Here is an 18964-nt window from a genome sequence, read left to right as displayed (position 1 = left end):
TTCCTCGCCTGTCAACTAGAAATACCTAGATCTTCCTACCTTCGCCACCAACTCTTCCTCTACATTTCATCCCTCCCATCACTTGCGACCGCAACGTCCGAACGCGCAACGATGCCTCCGCAGACACCGCCGGCTTCCGGTTCGTCCCCAACTCCCTTCCCATGATCACAGAAGCTACCTGGACGTCCAGACTCAGGTTACGAGACCGGCGGCAACGCCGAGGAGGAGGATTTCTACGCTCACAACGCCCCTCCGTCACCCTGTACCCCCGAGCTGTTTCCTACGCCTCCTCGCCAGAGAATGCAGCGCAAGGCCGCCGAACAACAGGCCGCTGCAGATGCCGCCGCCGCCGAGCACCTTCGTCAACGCCTGCTCGCCGAGCAGCGCAACTCACGCGTCCGTGCAAACACCACTCTGAGCCAGGAATCCTCCTCGCAGGCATCCTCATCGTACGACATCATCCTAGCCGACGAGGTCGCCGCCGCGCGCCGCAAAGAACAGGAGGCGCTGGAAGCTAAGCACGATGCCGAATACTTTAAGCGCGTCACCGATCAGTCGATCAGCGGCTTCGGCATTCACGCTGTGCAAGAGGGCCTCAAGGATCTGAAGATGCGCACGGAGCCGTTGGCAAAGAGACTCGAGGACAACAAGTGGCTCAAGCAGAAGAAGCCGGTCGGCTCCCCCGAGGAGCTGCACTGTCCATGCTGGAACTACCCGGACAATGGATGGAGGTTCTGCATCTTCCATGAGGAGGAGAACATCGGTAGGATGGCGGCAGAGGAGGGCGAGGACGAAGACGAGGATGAGGCCGTTGTTGTGGATGAGGATGAAGTTGATGATGAAGAGGATGGAGGCGTCTTTATCGGATGAGGGAACGAAAACCCGGTCAAAGTGAGAGGCTGAGCTAACTTGAGATGTACGTGGCTCCGACGGTGTACGGTGTGAAGGCTCGGCCGATGGCAGCGTTATTTCGGGTACAACTTCGGAGGACCTCGATGTAAGTTCGCCCTGGCCGGAAGAACGCTGTGGCCCAATGACGCTTACTCCAGGACGACCACGGCAACGATGCTTTCTTTCCGACACCATTGCTTTATCCAGGAATCATGACGGGGAACTCGTCTCGAAGACTATGATCAGAGTGCGGTTATCAACAGGACAGTTTTACAGCGCTTTTCCACCGGATCCGCTGCTATGGCATGCCATAAAGAATCTTCAATTCAAATTTCATTGACGGCAGCAGCTATCTTTCTGGAGAGTGACTTCTCATTCTCACTTCCGCTATGGCTCCAACAAGTCCACACCTGCCTTCTCTTGAGCATGATAGCTGGCCATTAAGCTTGACTGCGCTGACTACTGAATGAGTCCCACTGATGGAGAGCTTTTGCTTTTGACCTGTTGACACCCGTAGAGGCTTTAAGGAAAGCCGTCGAAGAGACCGACTGCCAGGCGATTCGAGCTATAAGAAAGGCTGGATGCGCGATGCTGACCAGTTCATTTGCCAGGGCTTTTGACGCGATCATCGAGGCTCCTCGTCGAGCACTATCTGTAAATTCTGATGCTTCCTCACCCCGAAACACTGCATCTTCTCCCCAAGCTTAAAACCACTTCTCGAGTGCTGGGACCACCATAGCCAGGATCCTGCAATGTAATTCTCAACAAGATGCGCTTCGACGTTGCGGTTCTCTGCTTTGCTTGATGGCTGGATAGATCTGCGTAGGTTCAGGATACAATTTCCCTTAAACTTCCTTGCTTCTGTTTCTGCGCAGATTGAGCATATGTGAGAGCCTATGCTTTCTGTTTTACTCATTCGCGAGCGCCTGGTGTTGCCGCCCACTGCTGGTACACCTCTTGGAGATCAGCGGAGATGCGTTGTGCTTTCGAGACAACAAGAAAATAAAGTGGGTTTGTTTCAAGATCTTTGACTACGTAGGTAGCACTGTTCCCATGACCACGACAACAACACGCACACGACGACACCGCCGTTGAGTAAGTCCGCCGTTGGCGATCAGCGCCAGTTGACTTCAATGCCACGTAGTCGGCCGCGCCACGCTGTCACCCTTCGACAACCGCAACAAGCGAAATCCGTAGAGAGAGAAGAAGAAAAATTGGCAGAATAAGAGAAGCACACCGCGCATCAACAAGAAAATCATCTATCAATCCAAAGCTAAACATCCGAAGCCTCCAACATCACATACCTCCCTCCTCTTTTTTCCCATTCCATTATACCAAGCGAAGGCGGTTGATCTACCAAAGCTCATCATTGCCGATATCTCCGCGTGCACACCACCACCAGCAAACAAACTTTTTATTTTCACGACACGCACACAAGCACACACACACACACAACGTTGCTCAACATGCAGCACCTCATCCACCTCCACACCCCGCGCCTCATCCGGCAGCGCCGCGCACGCAGCAAGCGCGCCGCGCAGGCGGCCCTGGACCTGCTCGATCCGGCCGTGGCGCAGCCCGTAGCAACGACCGAAGACTACGAGAACCTGCGCGCGAGACTGTCGTTCGAGAGCGGGAGCGGGAGCGGCCACGATGCCGGTGGCGGCCCCCGCGCCGGACAATGGTGGCTGTCCGCGGAGGAGGCCGTCATGGGGCGGGAAGGCGACGACAGGCGGGGCGGCGGGCAGAAGGACATGTGGGCGATGGCGAGAGGGCCGTGGAGGTTCAACGCGAGGGGATCGACGACGACCCTGGCGCTGCAGCAGAGTGCGGAAGATCGGCGGGGAGGAGATGTCGATGCTGCTGCTGCTGCTGTCGATGGGGCCGCGGGGGAGGACGGCTGGGAGGTTCTGGAGGTTGGGGACGTGAGGAGGGATATGGATCTGGACGTGGGATCGGTAGGGGGAAGCCCGTTGGCGGATGTGAGGAGAAGTGGGAAGGGAATGATGGCGGTTTGGGTGTGATGGGAAGATGGTGGGGGTGTTGAGTTCAAGTGGAGGTGATTTCCTTTTCCTGCTCCTGGTCACGAATGATTGTATGAACGAAATGTGTGTATGTTTTATGGGTTTTGTGGCTTCTATCCGAAGCCTTTTTTTTTTTTTTTTGCTTCTATGTTTTCTAGCAGTGCTTATGTTTTATTGGTTTTGTGGCTTCAATCTGAAGCCTTTTGGTTTTGTTTTTGGGATTTTTCATGATTTCTGAAGACTGACCATTGTATCATCGTAAACGTTCAGGCTTTGTCACGCACAGTGTCTCAAATTTCAGGGAGCTAGCTCACGTAGAAACACCATCGGTTGGGACAATGCACACTTCCTGACCCTAGGAAGCGCCGAAGGTCGTATCTCGCGGATTGCAAGTAGCCGTGCGCGAAAGCGGGACGATGAGCGTGACTGTAAAGACCATGACCATACGCTGCTTATCGTAGAGTGAGCATACATAAGGCTCTTGCCCGCCTTGGTTGATGCGCGGATGATCGAGGACCTTCCCACAATTGAAGCAGCTCAGTTGAATATCGAAAGGCGGGACTGACTCCCTGGCCTGCGACTCAAGCCACATTGAGATGCAGCTGAAATGGAAAACGCAGCCGCAATGCAGCTGGATCGAGATCTTCTCGTACTCACAAGGGTCATGCGGCAGGAGCTGCTCACAAATGCTACACGTAGCCCCAGTCGGTGTCTCCTCAGGAGGCTCCCGAGGGAATTGGAGAATGATCGCAGGAGCGACTCTGGCGTACGACATCATGCGTGGATCGCTGGAAGATGTGTGGTGACTGAGGGTATTGGAGGTTAAAGATTTATTTGTACATCGAAGTTTCCGACGCTGTTGGATCACAGAGCCATTGTTCTTTTTTCCAGTTGAGGTCGTTGTTTCTGAACACCTGCCCCCCCCCCCCCCCCCCCCCCAAAAAAAAAAAAAAAAAAAACACACACACACACACACACACAAAGAACAACGGGGATATCTAAGATATACAGCCCCATTGTCAAGATCATTTGCCATGACATATCGGCATATAAATACAGGATTCCAATGCAAGTTTTAGAAAAATCCACCGTATGGCTGCCTCCATGACTTGCAAGTTGTCCAACCGCCGTGCCCCAGCCAAATTAACGGCTAGGCGCGCTATCACCCGCCCGCAACTCCCGAGTATCTCAGAGACCCCAGAGATCGACAGTGACAGCTTTGTCATTGTTGGTGAGGAAGGATCAGTGACTGACGAATGTTCGCAAACCCAACAGGATTTGGCTCTCTCGGACGCCCCTGAGGTGATCACGACTGCGGAGGTCGAAGCTGCCGCGAGACAAGCCCTTGATGATGAATACGCACGTGTCGTTGCCATCGCTGCGGCGCGAGGATCTGATCAATCTACCTTCTCGGCGTTGAGGCAGGCTGTTGGCAACACGGCCAAACATATCGTCAAGCGGCTGTTCCCTGCTAAGATCCCGACTCATGAGGAGGCTCAGTGCCCTTGCTTCACTAGACCATCGAATGCCGATGGTTTTCATGGCTGTGCAATCCAAGAGCATGTCGCCGCTGGCTTCAAGAAACAGCGCGAGGCGAACAAGTAAAAAAATTCAACCGGTTTGCGCATTTGACTATTTTGACGAGGAACACTTACTTGAGTTGCTCATCGTATTTGCCTCGTGCTTTACCATTAGTATATTTTCTTATTTCAATCACAGTGGACGAAGGTATTCGCCCGCGTATTTTACATACATTTGAAACGCTTAAACGCTTTTGAATCAACATGAACCGTCCCCAAGTCTCCAATGCCTTGACTGAGCGGAGAGTCTTCTTTGACAAGTGATACTACCAGTGAAACCCATTACTTCTCACCCTCTTGCTCTTTCCTCCATTCATTCAAAGCATCCTCAAAGCCCCGAGTCGAACCTCCACACCTCTCACCCACTAGACTCCATGTTCTAGTTCTAATGATGTTTTCCACCATCCGTTCATTCCTTATCACATTCGCCAACATCTCCGTCCGCAACTCCTTGGGGAAATAGCGAGCGCTATACGGATCCAGTCGCTCATCGACAATACGTTCGCGGACCTTGGCATCCTCCACTTCACGAAGGATAGATACCGGGTCATCGGGGTCCGACGACGTGGCCACGCTCGTGCAGTAGCTCAGAACGTCGGAGCGCATTTGCCATGACGGGAATAGCACTTTGTCTTTGAAGTAGTTACAGCTGGATTCCGGAATCTGGCGGTGCGTGCCGGGTGGTAACGTCGAGCGAGTGCTTGTTGAGGAGGGGTCAAAGCCGGTAGAGGCCGGAGTAAGAAGCGAGTTCAGGTTCTGGGTGATCGAGTCGTCTATTGTGGCACGAGATAGACGAAGAAAATCTATCCTCAGGCAACAGTGAGCAAAGTCCGGGAAGGCGGAAGAGGTTGGAGATAGGGGTAGGTTGATATAGATCATACCTCGCAGGGCCGTCTGGTTGAAGCAGAACTGCGGCGTCAACTCAGGACGATCGTACGGCTTCGACATGGTGACGTTGGCTGCGGCAGGCGGCTGCCGCTCGATCTTCTCCTCCGCTGCTCCGGCGGGGGACTTTTTCCAGAACAGACCAGCCGTGGTGGGCGATTTTGGGTGCAGTGGAGCTCAAGAGACGGAATTGGTGCTTGACAAGCGCGCAGGCAAAGGTGGACTTGGAGATGGGGAAGCTCAGTCGATGCGTCGCATGGATGGGTGGATGGCACGGGCCATGGGCGGTTGCCTCAGAAGCTCAGACCACCGTGTTTTACGCGCTAAGCTTATCAAAGCTTCCATAACGCTTGCGCTCCCCATGCTTTGTGCTGAGTAATTTGTTAAGCTCAAAATACACCAATGGGAGCCAGGGAGACGGGTGGATTTCGTCATGGCGCAGGCAGCGGCGCACGCGCAGCGCGTCGCAGCGCGAGTCGAGGCGACTGCCCTTTCTGCTGCACCACTGCTGCCGCCTGTCGTGCCATGCCGTTCTTCCCTAAGGCCAATGCATATACCTCGTCTTTGATCCTGCGTCGCTGCCTGGCCGCCTCCTTGTCGCCCGCCGCATATAAAAGACCCGTTTCTGTCTTGTACTCTTCCAATTCCCCGCAGCTGCTCACGAGAGCCGCTCTGTACACCACCATGGCACCAAAGCAGGCAACCTTGGGGTATGTCAAGCCCAAGCAGATGACTCTGGGGTGCGCGATCCCGCCGCCCCTGGACCTTCTCTCCTTTCTCTGGCCAATTGCTGATTCTAGCGCAGCAAGTTTTTCGGAAAGCCGAATGGAGAAGGCCCGCCTCCAAAACAGACGAAGCTGTCCTTCTCCACCAGAGCGAACGCTGCCCCGGCCAAGTCCAAGAAAGGAGAAAAGGAGGACGATACTGTGAAGAAGGAGCAGGATAATGTTGAAGAACAGGGTGGGCGTGTTGCGTTGGCAAAGGATGAGGATGTGGAGATGAAGGACGAAGTCAAGTCTGAGGTGGATGCTGCAGCGAGTGACTCGGACAGTGCCCGTGAGTACATTATCTTCCACCGTCACCCTCTTCAACCTTTCGCACCCCAAACTCTTCAACCCTCCACATCACTATCGCCATGGAGGAAGGAATTCAAGGTCACCTCTCTAAGCTTTGCCGACTCGCCTGCAATCCGGCCTGGGACTATGTGCTGCATGCGCATGACCATACCGATGGTGTCGAAGCTTTTGAGATCGCTCTCAACACCCGTCGCTCACTTGGCGTAGCGCCTCGGGCACATGGTTTCGATTTCGATTCCCGTGCACTGACACTAGCAGATTCAAAAAAGCGAGCGCGCGAGGAAAGCGACGAAGAAGACGATGAACCTGTTCCCAACAAGCGTAACGCAAAGAAGGCGCGCCAATCGCGGAAGTCAGATTCGCCCCCAGAAGCGCCATCCAAACCGCAGAAGAAGACCACGAAGGCCGCGTCGAAGGTGAAGCGCGAAGAGGCCGACGAGGAAGCGAAGGAACAGCCACCTTCCCCCAAGAAGACCAAGTCCAAGTCGAAGAAGGAAGGCTCCAAGTCTATCGGCGAGGAAGTGGCGACTAAGTCAACCAAGCGAGCCGCGTCACCACCGAAGACTACAACCAAGGATGTGGAAGCTGATGCGTCACCGGCCGAGTCTGCAGCCCCAGAATCTGAGAAGGAAGATGAAGAAATCCTCTCTTCCGAGGAAGAAAAGCCTGCTGCGAAGAAGAAAGCTGCCAAGGCTCGGGAAAAGGTTCAGTCCACACTGAAGGGAAGTGACGAAGAGCTATATCCAGACTGGAAGGCGGGTGAGCCAGTACCCTATGCCGCACTTTGTGCCGCTTTCTCCAAGATTGAGATGACCACCAAGCGTTTGGAGATCTCGGCATACTGTTCCAAGTTTTTCCGTCAAGTGCTTCGCCTAACACCTGAGGACCTGCTTCCGACTGTGATGCTTATGGTCAACAAGCTCGCAGCCGATTACGCTGGAATTGAACTTGGCATCGGAGAGTCACTTATCATGAAGGCTATTGGAGAAACTACTGGTAGAAGTCTGGCTGTCATCAAGGCAGATCAGACTGAGATCGGTGATCTAGGCCTAGTCGCGGCCAAGAGCAGGTCCAACCAGCCCACCATGTTCAAGCCGAAGCCTCTAACCGTACGTGGTGTCCAAAAGGGTCTGATGGAAATCGCGACAGTAGAAGGTCAAGGATCGCAGGGGCGCAAAGTCGCTGCCATCAAGAAGATTCTGTCCGCGTCTGACGCCCACCTAACTGGAAAGGGCAGTAAAGGTGTCGACATCCACAAGGACAAGGGTGGTCCCAGCGAGGCCAAGTTTATCGTCAGAATGCTCGAGGGCAAGCTGCGGTTGGGTCTGGCGGACAGGTCCGTTCTGGTGTCCTTGGCACACGCCATGGTTGCCTATGAATTGGACCCCAGTGGGAAGAATATTCCCAACAGCGAGCAGTTGGCCAAGGGAGAAAAGACACTGAAGTCGGTGTACAGGTCAGTAATATATTGCTGCCATCCATGCCTTGATCTAACAATAGCATAGTGAACTGCCGAGCTACGAGGTTATTATCCCAGCAATGCTCAAGCATGGTCTTTCCAACCTGAGAGAGCACTGCAAGCTTCAACCAGGTGTGCCGCTCAAGCCTATGCTTGCCAAGCCGACCAAATCGATCACCGAAGTCCTGGATAGGTTCGAAGGCAAGCACTTCACATGCGAGTACAAGTATGACGGCGAACGCGCTCAAATTCACTTCGTCTCGCACGACGCAGCCCAAGAGTATGCAACAGAGGCACCTAGCGCTGGGAAAACGGAGCAAGGAGTCTCGAACATTTTCTCGCGCAACTCGGAGGACCTCTCCAAGAAATATCCCGACATCCTCGCAAAGCTGCCATCGTGGGTCAAGGACGGAACAAAGAGCTTTGTTCTCGACTGTGAAACTGTTGCGTGGGATGTCGAGGAGAAGAAGGTGCTGCCGTTTCAAACGCTTATGACCCGGAAGAGGAAAGACGTCAAGATCGAAGACGTCAAGGTCAAGGTCTGTGTCTACGCATTCGATCTCCTCTACCTGAACGGAGAAGCGCTCGTCAACAAGTCCTTCCGTGAGCGTCGTGACCTCCTCCACGAGTCGTTCACTCCTACTGAGGGTGAATTCGCATTTGCCCAGTTCGGCGACACCAGTGAGCTTGATGAGATCCAGGATCTACTCGAAAAGTCTGTCAAGGCGTCTTGCGAAGGACTCATGGTTAAGATGCTGGACGGACAGGAGAGTAGTTACGAGCCCTCGAAGCGTTCGCAAAACTGGCTCAAGGTCAAGAAGGACTATCTCTCTGGTGTGGGCGACAGTCTTGATCTGGTTGTGCTCGGAGCTTACTTCGGCAAGGGCAAGCGCACTTCTGTCTATGGCGCGTTCTTGCTCGCATGCTACAACTCCTCCAAGGACACATACGAAACCGTTTGCAACATCGGCACCGGCTTCTCGGATGAAGTTCTAGCCAACCTCCACGCGCAGCTCTCGTCGACTGTCATTGACCGCCCCAAGCCGTTTTACTCGCATTCGCCGGGCAACAAGGACCAGCCGGATGTGTGGTTCGAGCCGAAGTATGTTTGGGAAGTCAAGACAGCCGATCTTACCCTCAGCCCAAGGTATATGGCCGCAATGGACGCGGTTGGTGTGGGCAAGGGTGTCAGCCTGCGCTTCCCGCGCTTCATCCACCAGCGTGATGACAAGAAGCCCGACCAGGCAACCAGTGCGAGGCAGGTTGCTGAGATGTACAGGAAGCAGGAGGCAGTCACGAAGAACAAGGGCCCGAGTGTTGATGATGACTTTGAGTACTAAGAAGGTCAGGGGTTGCGTCTTTCTCAATCAGAGAGTGGGAGTGGGTTGGCTTACGTTGCTTCTTTTGGTGCTGTTCTCGAACTTTTCCGGTTTGAGGGGTGTCGCGCTCTTTCGCGTGTTCTCCAATGGCTCAAAACGACGGTAGCGACTAAGTCGGGGCATTGCACGGTCAAAACATGGCAGGAGTTACCGGGGGGATGCAAACATAGCAGCGTCAAGGAAAGGGACTCGATGATGGATGTTTCTGGTAGGCTCAATATCTCGTATATGTTCATGAAGCTTCCATCTCAACAACCAATAGGAGCGGTCACCATTCTTGCATGAAACTGGCTACGCGGGGATAGTCTGCCGATCGTCTGGGGTCCAAAATCCACATGCTTCCTATAGTTACCGACATTCCGTCAGTCGCAAATAGGAATGCGGTCATTTGTGTGACGGTGAGCCGCGGCATACGTAATCCTTACGATTCGCCAGCGGGTTGATCTGCGGCAGCTGCATGTCATGTCGCACTTGCCCAACTTGGTCCAGACCAGCGTGAAGAAAGAGAAAGAGCAATGATGCCATTGGCGGGGCGATAGAACAGGCAATGAAGAACGGCTGCGGCCTCGGTTGTCGCATCCCGGTCGTTCCAACGGCCTGCGCTGGCAGAAGCAACATATATCCTGAAGAATGTTCGCCCGCAGCACCTCTCATGCACGCAGGATAGCGGCGAGTGCAACCTACATCACATCGCTTACACGCCCAAGAACCTGCTTCACTAGGACTTCTTCGTCACCACCGCCATCTACCAACCACCCCCGACCCTTCTTCTTGCGGCAACAAACCATGGACCTCACGCGACCCCCCTGCCCCCGCTACCTCACTGCCTCGACGTCGAAGCCGGCCAACCAGGCCATTCACACGACAGGCGAGACGGATTCGGTCTGGACGCATGCGCTGCCCTACGCCGCGTACCCCGAGTTTTCCCGGCTCAACTCCAAGGATGACGTCGAGGCGGACGTTTGCGTCATCGGCTCCGGCATCGCCGGCGCATCGACGGCGTACGAGCTCGTGTGCCGCGGGCACGACGTGGTACTGATCGAAGCGCGCGACATCGTGTCGGGCGAGACGGGCCGCACGAGCGGCCATTTGACCTGCGCGTTGGACGACGGGTACGTGGCCATCGCCCAGAAGCACGGAGACGAGAGGGCGCGCGCCGCGGCCGAGAGCCATGCGTGGGCGGTGCGGCGCGTTGGCGCCGTGGCGGGTGCGCTGGGCATCGAGTGCGAGTACAGGCGGCTGCCGGCATATGAGATCTCGCAGTTTGCGCGCGGCGAGGAGGGGCATGCCGAGGAGGTGCAGGCGTTGAAGGAGGAGGTGGAGAAGGCGAAGTCGCTGGGCTTGGAGGCGGCGTGGGATGACGGGCTGGCGGTCAAGGGCTGGGACGGCGCAGTCGACCAGCGCGGTGCCGCCGTGTTCGCCAACCAGGCGACTTTCCACCCTACGAAGTACGTGGTCGGCTTGTTGGAATGGTTGAAGAGACAGTCGAACTTTCGCTGCTACACGGGCACGCGGATGACGGCAATCGAAGAAAAGGGCATTGAGGTCCTCGGCATCGGGAATAAGAGCGTTGAGGTTTCGACCCTGAATGGGCCGAAGATCAAATGCGCGTACGCCGTTGAGGCGACTGCTGTGCCGCTGCAGAAACTGAGCATCATCACCCAGATGGAGGTCAATCGGACATACTGCATCGCCATTCGGGTGCCGAAGGGCAAGCTAGAAGACTGCCTCCTGTACGACCAGGCAGACGCGTACAAGTACGTAAGACTCACCCCCTGCGACGAGATGGAGGACTACGCCGTCGTCGGTGGCTGTGACCACAAAGTGGGTCAAGAGGATACGGGGGGCCGCTTCGAAGAGCTGGAGCAGTGGTTCCGCGAGCGCTTCACCCGGGCGGGCGCTGTCGACTATCGTTGGAGCGGGCAGATCTGGGAGCCGGTCGACCACATGGGCTTCATCGGTAAGAACCCGCACCAGTCGCGCACCTTTATCGTCACCGGTGATAGCGGTGACGGTTTGACGCACGGCGTGCTCGCGGGCCGCCTCATCGCCGACGAGATCGATGGCAAGCCCAACCCATGGGCCAAGCTGTATGACCCCTCCCGCATCGCCAGCATAGTCAAGGCATTGCCCGAGATGCTGGCCCACGACGTTCAGGTCAACATGCAGTACAAGCGCTTCCTACAGTCGGACATTGACGACATCGAGGACCTCGGCCGCGGCGAGGGCGGCGTGCTCAACAAAGCAACATCGAAGCCTATCGCCGTCTATAAAGATGGTAAGGGCGAGGTGTACCGCTTCAGTGCGATGTGCCCCCACTTGAAGGGCGTCGTGTGCTGGAACCGTACCGAGAAAAGCTGGGATTGCCCCGTGCACGGCAGCAGGTTTAGCAAGGAGGGCGTCTGCATCAACGGCCCGGCTAAGATGGACCTGGATCCGGTGGACGAGTTGGGCGGAGTGTTACAGGAGGACGCTTTGAAGAACTGATGATGAGTTCTGAGAAAGTTGGGGGATTTTCTGACGTCTGATGAGGGAGAGACAACTTTTCTTTCCCTTTTCTTCCCCGTCCCCTCTCTTTCCGCTTTCAAGTGGCTTCCGTATGTCTTTGCCGGCCACATGCTTCTCGCCACTCGTCACTTTTTCCTTCAGCGAAAGTACCCCTTCCTAGCCCTTTGGCAGTTTGGGGATTAGCACCCGAGACCTTTTGCCCATGAGACGATGAGGTCTTACTTCTTATTGCAGTAGCGGGCTTTCCTCATTATCAATGCCAATTATGTTTTCCAGCGGGCTCTACCTTTGTGCAAAAGCGAAGACGTTGATTACGTTTAGAGAAATGTGAGGAGGGTTGGATTGCCCTTTCTAAGGTAAGAGTATGAAGTTGGGCCCTCTCCATTTCAACGGCTCATTGCTGATTAGAAAGGCTTCGCGCTACGCACGCATTTTCAGAAGGATTTATTACTTGCAAGTTCCTAGGTGGAGGGTAGGAGTCAGGTGCGGAACGTTGTCTGTTCATATGTGGACTTACATCTATCGTCTGTCCGGGCGTCTGCTTTAACTTGCCATTGCTTGAAACAACATGTTTTTAGGCCCTCTATATGCACCCCCAGCGGCCCTCGTTCCTGCTGATGATTTGTCTCGTGTTCGTATCTAGCATTGCAGATCGAATTGCGCCATCGCTTCACCGCCGGCATATGGCGGGCATCCCGGCATATGACGAAAAGCACCCCGCACCAACCACACCACTTCCAGAGTTTACAGCCGACACGACACCATAGAAGGAAGGATGCGGGGCTTTCGGATCCTGGCACAGTCGTAAAAATTGCCGACAAGGTGGGATTTAAAAAACGGTCTTCGCCTGAGGTTTGACCCTGATAATTGGAAGTCCTCGGGGTGAAAATGCGCACTTCACTCAATCGCCAGGCGATATGCCTGTCTGCGCTGCTTATCGGCTCGGCGACCGCTCAAGTACCAAATGGCGAACAAGATTACACCATTGATCATCCGTATACGGAACCGGCAAAGCCCAATGGACTGGCCATCGAGAAGCCGAACTTCATACTCTTCATGCCGGATCAGCTGCGGTACGACTCGGTCGGGATATTTGGGAACGATGTAAGCATACGAAGGAAAAAAGGGAGCAGCATGTCACTAACGAGTGTATAGCTGGTCAACACGCCGAACATCGACGCATTTGCCAGGGAGGGAACCCGATTCACCAACACCTACACGCAGGCCTCGGTGTGCTCGCAGTCCCGTTGCAGCATCTTCACCGGCCAGTATCCGCACGTGAGCGGGCACCGCACGCTGGAGAACCTGCTCAAGCCGTGGGAGCCCAACATATTCAAGTCGATGAAGGAGGCCGGTTACCACGTGGCCTACCTGTCGCCGCGGGGCGACTTCTACGCCGCCAACGCCACGGAGCTGAGCGTGAACGAGTACGGCTTCCTGACGAGCCAGACGCTGCCCGAGTTCTCGTCGCCGCCATATCAAGCGGACGAGGACGACATTCTCAACCGTGTCTTCTACAAGGGCGAGCGCAACGCCACCCAGGCGCTCGATTACGACGAGGTCATGGTGCGCGGCGCGCTGCAGTGGCTCGAGCGGCCGCCGCAGGACGCGCCGTGGGTGCTGTTTTTGCCGCTGCTGTTCCCGCACTGCCCCTTCACCGTCGAGGAGCCGTTCTTTTCCATGTACGACCGCGACGACATGCCGCTGCCCATCGATCGGGAAGAAATGGTATGGCCAACTCACTTCTCGTCCAGGGCGTATGCTGACTGGTAGACGAACAGAGCGGCTATCAACCGCGCTTCATCGACACCATCCACGCCGCCTACGGCCTCGATCGCGCAACGCCGGAGCTGTGGCGCGAGGTGAAGGCGACGTACTACGGCATGATCTCGCGGCTGGACGAGCAGTTCGGCCGCGTCGTCAACGCGACCAAGGAGCAGGGGCTGTGGAACTCGACCGTGACCATGTTCTTCACCGACCACGGCGAGTATCTGGGCGACTACGGGCTGATCGAGAAGTGGCCGTCGGGCGTCAACGAGCAGCTGACGCACGAGCCGCTCATCGTCGGAGGCGCCGGGCTGCCGCAAGGTAAAGTGTACGAGGAGATGGCCGAGATGGTGGATTTGGTGCCGACGATGCTGCAGCTGGCGAGCGTGAATGAGAGTTACATGCACTTCGGCAAGTCGCTCGTCGACGCCATACACGCCGCGGGGCGGGGCGAGGTGCTGCCGCACAAGCAGCACGCGTACACCGAGGGCGGCTTCTTGCTGAACGAGGAGCCGCTGCTCGAGCAGGGCCCGTTCCCGTACGACATCAAGAGCGCGCTGCAGCACAACGACACGGCCCTCGTCGGCAAGTCGGTCGCCGTGCGCGACAAGGAGTGGACGTACGTGTATCGGCTGTACGAGTCGGACGAGCTGTACCACCGCCGCAACGACTCGTACGAGATCAACAACCTGGCCGCCAGCCCGGACCATCAGCACGTGCGGGCGAAGATGCGCGAGACGGTGCTGCAGTGGATGATGGAGACGTCGGATGTCATCCCGTGGTACAAGGATCCGAGGGCCCCCGATGTGGATCTTCCCAGCCCGTATGAGCAGTACTTGGGCAGGGGCGATGGGGAGTTGTAGATGGAAGAATTGAAAGAAAATAGAGTGTACCCGCACACGCAAAGCGCTGTCATGGGGGTACATGTCAGCTTGCAGAAATGAGGCTTACACAGCGAACAAGGGAATGTGAGGGGGCCATACCTTGGTGCAACACTGTGGACAGCCGCGAGTGGGGGCGGAGAAGAGACGAAGATGCGGCAAGTGCAAACGTATTCAGTATATAGTCCGTCTCTGACTGCAGTGCGCCATAAGCCGATTGGGACATTTTCCCTAGAGGCCCAAGGTCACGTTGCCCTGCTACAAATGAGTCGCGTGGCATGCTTGCAGATCCACGACGGGAGTAAGCGCTATCTGAAAGCCAATGAACGATGCCTTACGAGTGGCTGGCTTCTTTGTCCGAACATAAGAGTAAGGTCGCAATGAGACTTTGACAAGGAGTGTAATCAACAGCTGAACTGATGATCTGCATCGGAGCTGAAGAAGCCTGGTCACCAGGCAAAAGTGGTGGTTATACATCGAGAGGTCTATAAGGCTACGGAGAAATCGGCGATCTGTGTTATACAGCTGCCTGTACCACTGTAAGCGCAAGGCTGAACATGACATAAATGGGTCCACCAAGCCTGGCATCGCATTTCCTCGTATCCTCTTCGTTTACATCTCATCACTGGTTCCACATTCCGAACCATGGAGTTCCGGGATCGCGATGGGGACGGCCAGCCTTACCCCTCAGAAATCCTACCTTTCATGCCCGATCAGTTCACCGGCATTGTCCCATTCCATAACACCAGTGACTACGACTGGATCAGTGGAAATGAACTCACCGGCGACAACCAGAATTTCTCAACCCAATGGGTTGAGTGCTTCTACCCGGTATCCGGCACATACGCCGCAACACCTCGGTTGATCTACTACGTCTTCATCTTGGCGGCACTGCTGCTCGAATATCTACGGGCCAGGTTCAAAATCAAGTTTGCCTGGTTCCAAGAAGCCATTGTCGGTGTCATCATGGCCTACAGCTCGACCACGGCCGTCCACGCTCTCGTCCTGGTATCTGCGTGGAAGCGCATGGCGCCCGACGGACTCTTCGACTCGGACAAGCACGAGATCGTCCAGGTCGAAGGCAACTGGACGGGGACATATCAAACAGCGACGGGCCTCCCGTACAACAAGAGCAACATCCAGAACCGGGACGGCACGCGGGTGCTCAACGACCACCTCTGGATGCCGCTGGTCCCCATGGTCCGCGACCACGACGCCGACCCCGTCCTCGCCGTCGTGGGCTCGGCGTTCCTGCTGTACCCGACGCTGCATCTCTGGCTGGGCACGATGCGTCGCCCGGAGATCAGGGCGCTGCGGTACCTGTGGTGGGCCTTCCTCCTCGTCGGCACCGTGTCCGCGCTCATCTACGAGGAGCGCACGCTGTTCTGGTACATGTGGCAGCTGCGCTTCTGCCCGACCAGCGCCCAGCAACAAGACTACCTGCCGCTGGTAAACGCCTACCAAGGGCATTACAGCCGCTTCTCCGGCCGCTGGGATCCGCACAACCGGTACAGGTGGAACGGGATTGTAGGGAGCGAGTTCGTCTTCGGGAATTCCTCGATCCACTTCCCGCAGCGCTGCCTGTATCCGTGCTTCGAAGTCGACTCGTGGCCGTTCCGGGACCCGTCGGACATCTTCGTGCGCCGCCGCCACGGTGCGGTACGGAACGTGCGCGGCACGGGGGATACGTTCCTGGCGCTGTACATACTCGTCGTCGTCTCTTCGCTGTCGGGCTTGATTCTCATCGTTCTCTCGAGCTGGCTGGGCGTCCGCACCGATCGCGAGCAGAAGTTCAAGTACTTCAAGCGGCAGATCAGCTACTTTTGGAAGACCGGGCTGGGGGAAATGCCGGAAGATGAGGATGGAGGCCAGAAAGAGACGGACCGGGCTGAGAGAAGCGGCTCGCGACCTGCACTCGCAAGACGTCTTGTGCGACGAATTGTCGTACTATTGCTGGTGGCTGTAGCCGTTTTCACCTCTTTCCTGGCTCCGATGGTGTGCATCTTTTTCGTGGGCTATTTCGAATGGAAGATATTCTCCACGGATGGGGCTGGGAGAGAGACTATGCGGCATGTTGGTCAGTGGGGGTTTCTGGTGAGCACGGTGCTGAGCATAATCGCCGCCGGCTTGATTGAAGGAGGTGCAAAGGTATCGAAGTGGATGGATAAGATGGGAGAAGAAGTGAAAAGTTGGATAAGACCGCGCCGCCGTGGTGCAGCCGACGCTTCTGGTCCATTAGCAACGCCCAACGAAGGGCAGAGTTAGCCGTGTTAGCCGTGTTAGCGCTTATAATAAAATTTAATACGTGTTCCAGTAGACAGCTATGCAGAACCAAATATACAAACACCTTAGCTCTGGGACAACTTTTTTTTGTTTGAGGTCCGAGTTCCACTTAGAAAATGAGTCGCATTCAAATCTTGGAGCAAAACAAAATAGACAGGTGAGCAGGTATATGCAAAGAAAGGCTGCAAAGAAAGAAAAAAACGGTATATCTCTAGCTCAAATAGAGTGATTCGTTCGATGAGAGGGAGTCACTGTCGTCGTCTTCAAAGCACTCCGGACGCATCCGACAGCACCAGTTTGGTGGGAATTCAAGCGTCAGGTCCAGCGCACTCGGCCGCAAATCAGGATCTTCCTGAAGCATGTTAATGATGCTCTCGCGGGCGACTTTCCACTGTGCATCCCAGAAGTGTGGCGCCTTGCTAAGTCTGTTGACCCAGGAATGTACCAGCGGCAGGTTGCGGCAGAATGAGCTCCCGTCATCAGACCTAAAGTCGACAAAGTCCTCCAGGTATTTACAATCAATGACAGTGGCCATCTCGGCGAAGACGCAGCCGAGGGAAAAAATGTCAGTGGAACGCCCTCGTGGATTTCCCTCGGCAACTTCTGGGCTGGCATACATAGGCGTCCATGCTGTGGGTCCAGTGGTCTTGCTTTGGTTTTGGTCCTGTACAGTTCGCGCCTCGCCAAAGTCGGTGAAGAATATCGGCACCTTCTCTGTCCTGAAATGAAGATCAGGATCCATATCAACCAGTATGTTCTGGGGTTTGATATCCATATGCTTCACTCCCTCGCTGTGGAAGTATTGCATGGCGTGGACCAGACAGCCGAATGCATTGACAAGCACCTGGCGGTTGAATACCGCGAGACCGTGGCCGTGTGATGTCTCATGCATGAAGTCGTCCAAGTTGCAGCGAGCGGCGGGGTATGTGAGAACGCCAAACCGTCTCCCTTGGACGTAGCTTCCAATGCACTGGACAATGTGACGGTGTCGGAGGAATTGAAGATGGCGTACCTCCTCGAGTGCCTTTTCCGGTTTGAAGCGGCGGTGACAGATCATGGACTTGCGAGCAAGAACATGCCCCCCACATTTAACTGTGTCGACGACAGCCCGGCTTGTCCTGGATATTGTGCGCAGATGGGTGATTGGAAGGCTGCTGTCCACAGGGAATTGTACGTGCTGCCCGAACCCCGACCAGTTCCGGATCAGTTGAGGAGGAACAACGATTCCGGCCGCCTGCACTCTTGTCTCATGCTGGTTCAGCACAGTATTCACCGGCCTCTGCGAAACCCTGATGGCTCCATCGGTTGCTACAGAGAGCGCTTCTGGCGCTGTTCGAACCGTACCCTCAATGAGACTGGGAGTGCTTATAAGCGCTGTATGGAAGCTGACAGAATCACTTGAGCAGTCGTTGGTTGTGTCCGCATCCTTGGGTTTGTCGATGGGGGCCTATCGATATCTCAGCAATCCCCTTCTCCAAATTCAATCATTGGTGCTTACCGAAGGGACTCCCGGTTCGGGACTTGGAACAAAAAAGCTGGCCTGGTTTCTCAACCATTTCACTATGTCCGTGAGTCCAGCTGCGCCAAGTTCTGACGGAGCAGCGGGTGCGTCATCATCCAGCCATGCGACGTTATCATGCTCTTCCCCTTGGATGATGACAGCTCCACGCGGAGCTGGATGCTCGATATTTTCCCAGTCGGGATCGCTCGGTCGGACTACCATTGTCTTCAAGCTAAGCAAGAGCTGTTGGAATGCTAGAGTAGCGATGAAATCGATTCACCCGCAGAATGGCAAGGTATAAGTCGTTCGAACGAGGCGCAGCAGCCTTGCATTGCTTGCTGCATGATGTGTTGTCAGCACAATCCGCGCTCCACCTGCAAGATCAGCATTCGCTTCGCATACCTCAGCTTCTTGATGCAAGTGAAACACGCCTGAGGTCAGTGCAAAGGAGAAAAGAGGCGAGCCATGATGCAACAGCCCGGCACCGAAGAATGAGGAACCGGTAAGCCAGGAATCTAAATCCGATTTTGGTTGGGCGCGTCTTGCACAGCCTTCTTGTGGATTCCCTAGGCAAGGGTTCACTGCATATTGCTGCCTAAAATTTCAATGGGGGTTCTCGTCGTTAATTATCCCCTAGCGAAGCCGAGGCAGTGCACGACACCACTCGAGCTGTAGCAAAGGGCCGAAGCTCTCTGCTCCGCACCTTTGAACATTATTCTACTCCATGTGT

The 18964-nt window shown here is 55.4% G+C and overlaps 6 protein-coding genes across 6 annotated transcripts; 5 read left to right on the top strand and 1 right to left on the bottom strand.

The window, feature by feature from the left end:
* Window positions 1-111: 111 nt before the first annotated feature.
* On the top strand, window positions 112-870 carry SLS55_004768 (uncharacterized protein; the record flags this gene model as incomplete). Its single annotated transcript, XM_066776220.1, has 2 exons — window positions 112-139; window positions 191-870. 2 exons carry the CDS (start codon window positions 112-114, stop codon window positions 868-870), a joined length of 708 nt encoding a protein of 235 aa, XP_066634101.1.
* Window positions 871-4777: 3907 nt separating this feature from the next.
* SLS55_004767 (uncharacterized protein) lies at window positions 4778-5443 on the bottom strand (the record flags this gene model as incomplete). Its single annotated transcript, XM_066776219.1, has 2 exons — window positions 4778-5298; window positions 5377-5443. The coding sequence occupies 2 exons, from the start codon at window positions 5441-5443 to the stop codon at window positions 4778-4780; spliced, it is 588 nt and encodes a 195-aa protein (XP_066634100.1).
* Window positions 5444-6064: 621 nt separating this feature from the next.
* Window positions 6065-9255, top strand: cdc17 (ATP-dependent DNA ligase Cdc17; the record flags this gene model as incomplete). The annotated part of the gene is made up of 4 exons (XM_066776218.1): window positions 6065-6090; window positions 6186-6436; window positions 6715-7912; window positions 7962-9255. The coding sequence occupies 4 exons, from the start codon at window positions 6065-6067 to the stop codon at window positions 9253-9255; spliced, it is 2769 nt and encodes a 922-aa protein (XP_066634099.1).
* An 825-nt stretch (window positions 9256-10080) lies between these two features.
* Window positions 10081-11781, top strand: SLS55_004765 (uncharacterized protein; the record flags this gene model as incomplete). Its single annotated transcript, XM_066776217.1, has 1 exon — window positions 10081-11781. The coding sequence occupies one exon, from the start codon at window positions 10081-10083 to the stop codon at window positions 11779-11781; it is 1701 nt and encodes a 566-aa protein (XP_066634098.1).
* A 909-nt stretch (window positions 11782-12690) lies between these two features.
* Window positions 12691-14432, top strand: SLS55_004764 (uncharacterized protein; the record flags this gene model as incomplete). The annotated part of the gene is made up of 3 exons (XM_066776216.1): window positions 12691-12906; window positions 12958-13530; window positions 13584-14432. The coding sequence occupies 3 exons, from the start codon at window positions 12691-12693 to the stop codon at window positions 14430-14432; spliced, it is 1638 nt and encodes a 545-aa protein (XP_066634097.1).
* A 663-nt stretch (window positions 14433-15095) lies between these two features.
* Window positions 15096-16715, top strand: SLS55_004763 (uncharacterized protein; the record flags this gene model as incomplete). The annotated part of the gene is made up of 1 exon (XM_066776215.1): window positions 15096-16715. The coding sequence occupies one exon, from the start codon at window positions 15096-15098 to the stop codon at window positions 16713-16715; it is 1620 nt and encodes a 539-aa protein (XP_066634096.1).
* Window positions 16716-18964: the final 2249 nt, after the last annotated feature.

This window comes from Diplodia seriata (genome assembly GCF_021436955.1).
Source record: "Diplodia seriata strain FDS-637 chromosome Unknown scaffold_4, whole genome shotgun sequence".
NCBI lineage: Eukaryota > Fungi > Ascomycota > Dothideomycetes > Botryosphaeriales > Botryosphaeriaceae > Diplodia > Diplodia seriata.
Note: the sequence above shows the minus strand (reverse complement) of the source record. Positions and strands in the feature narration are given on the sequence as shown.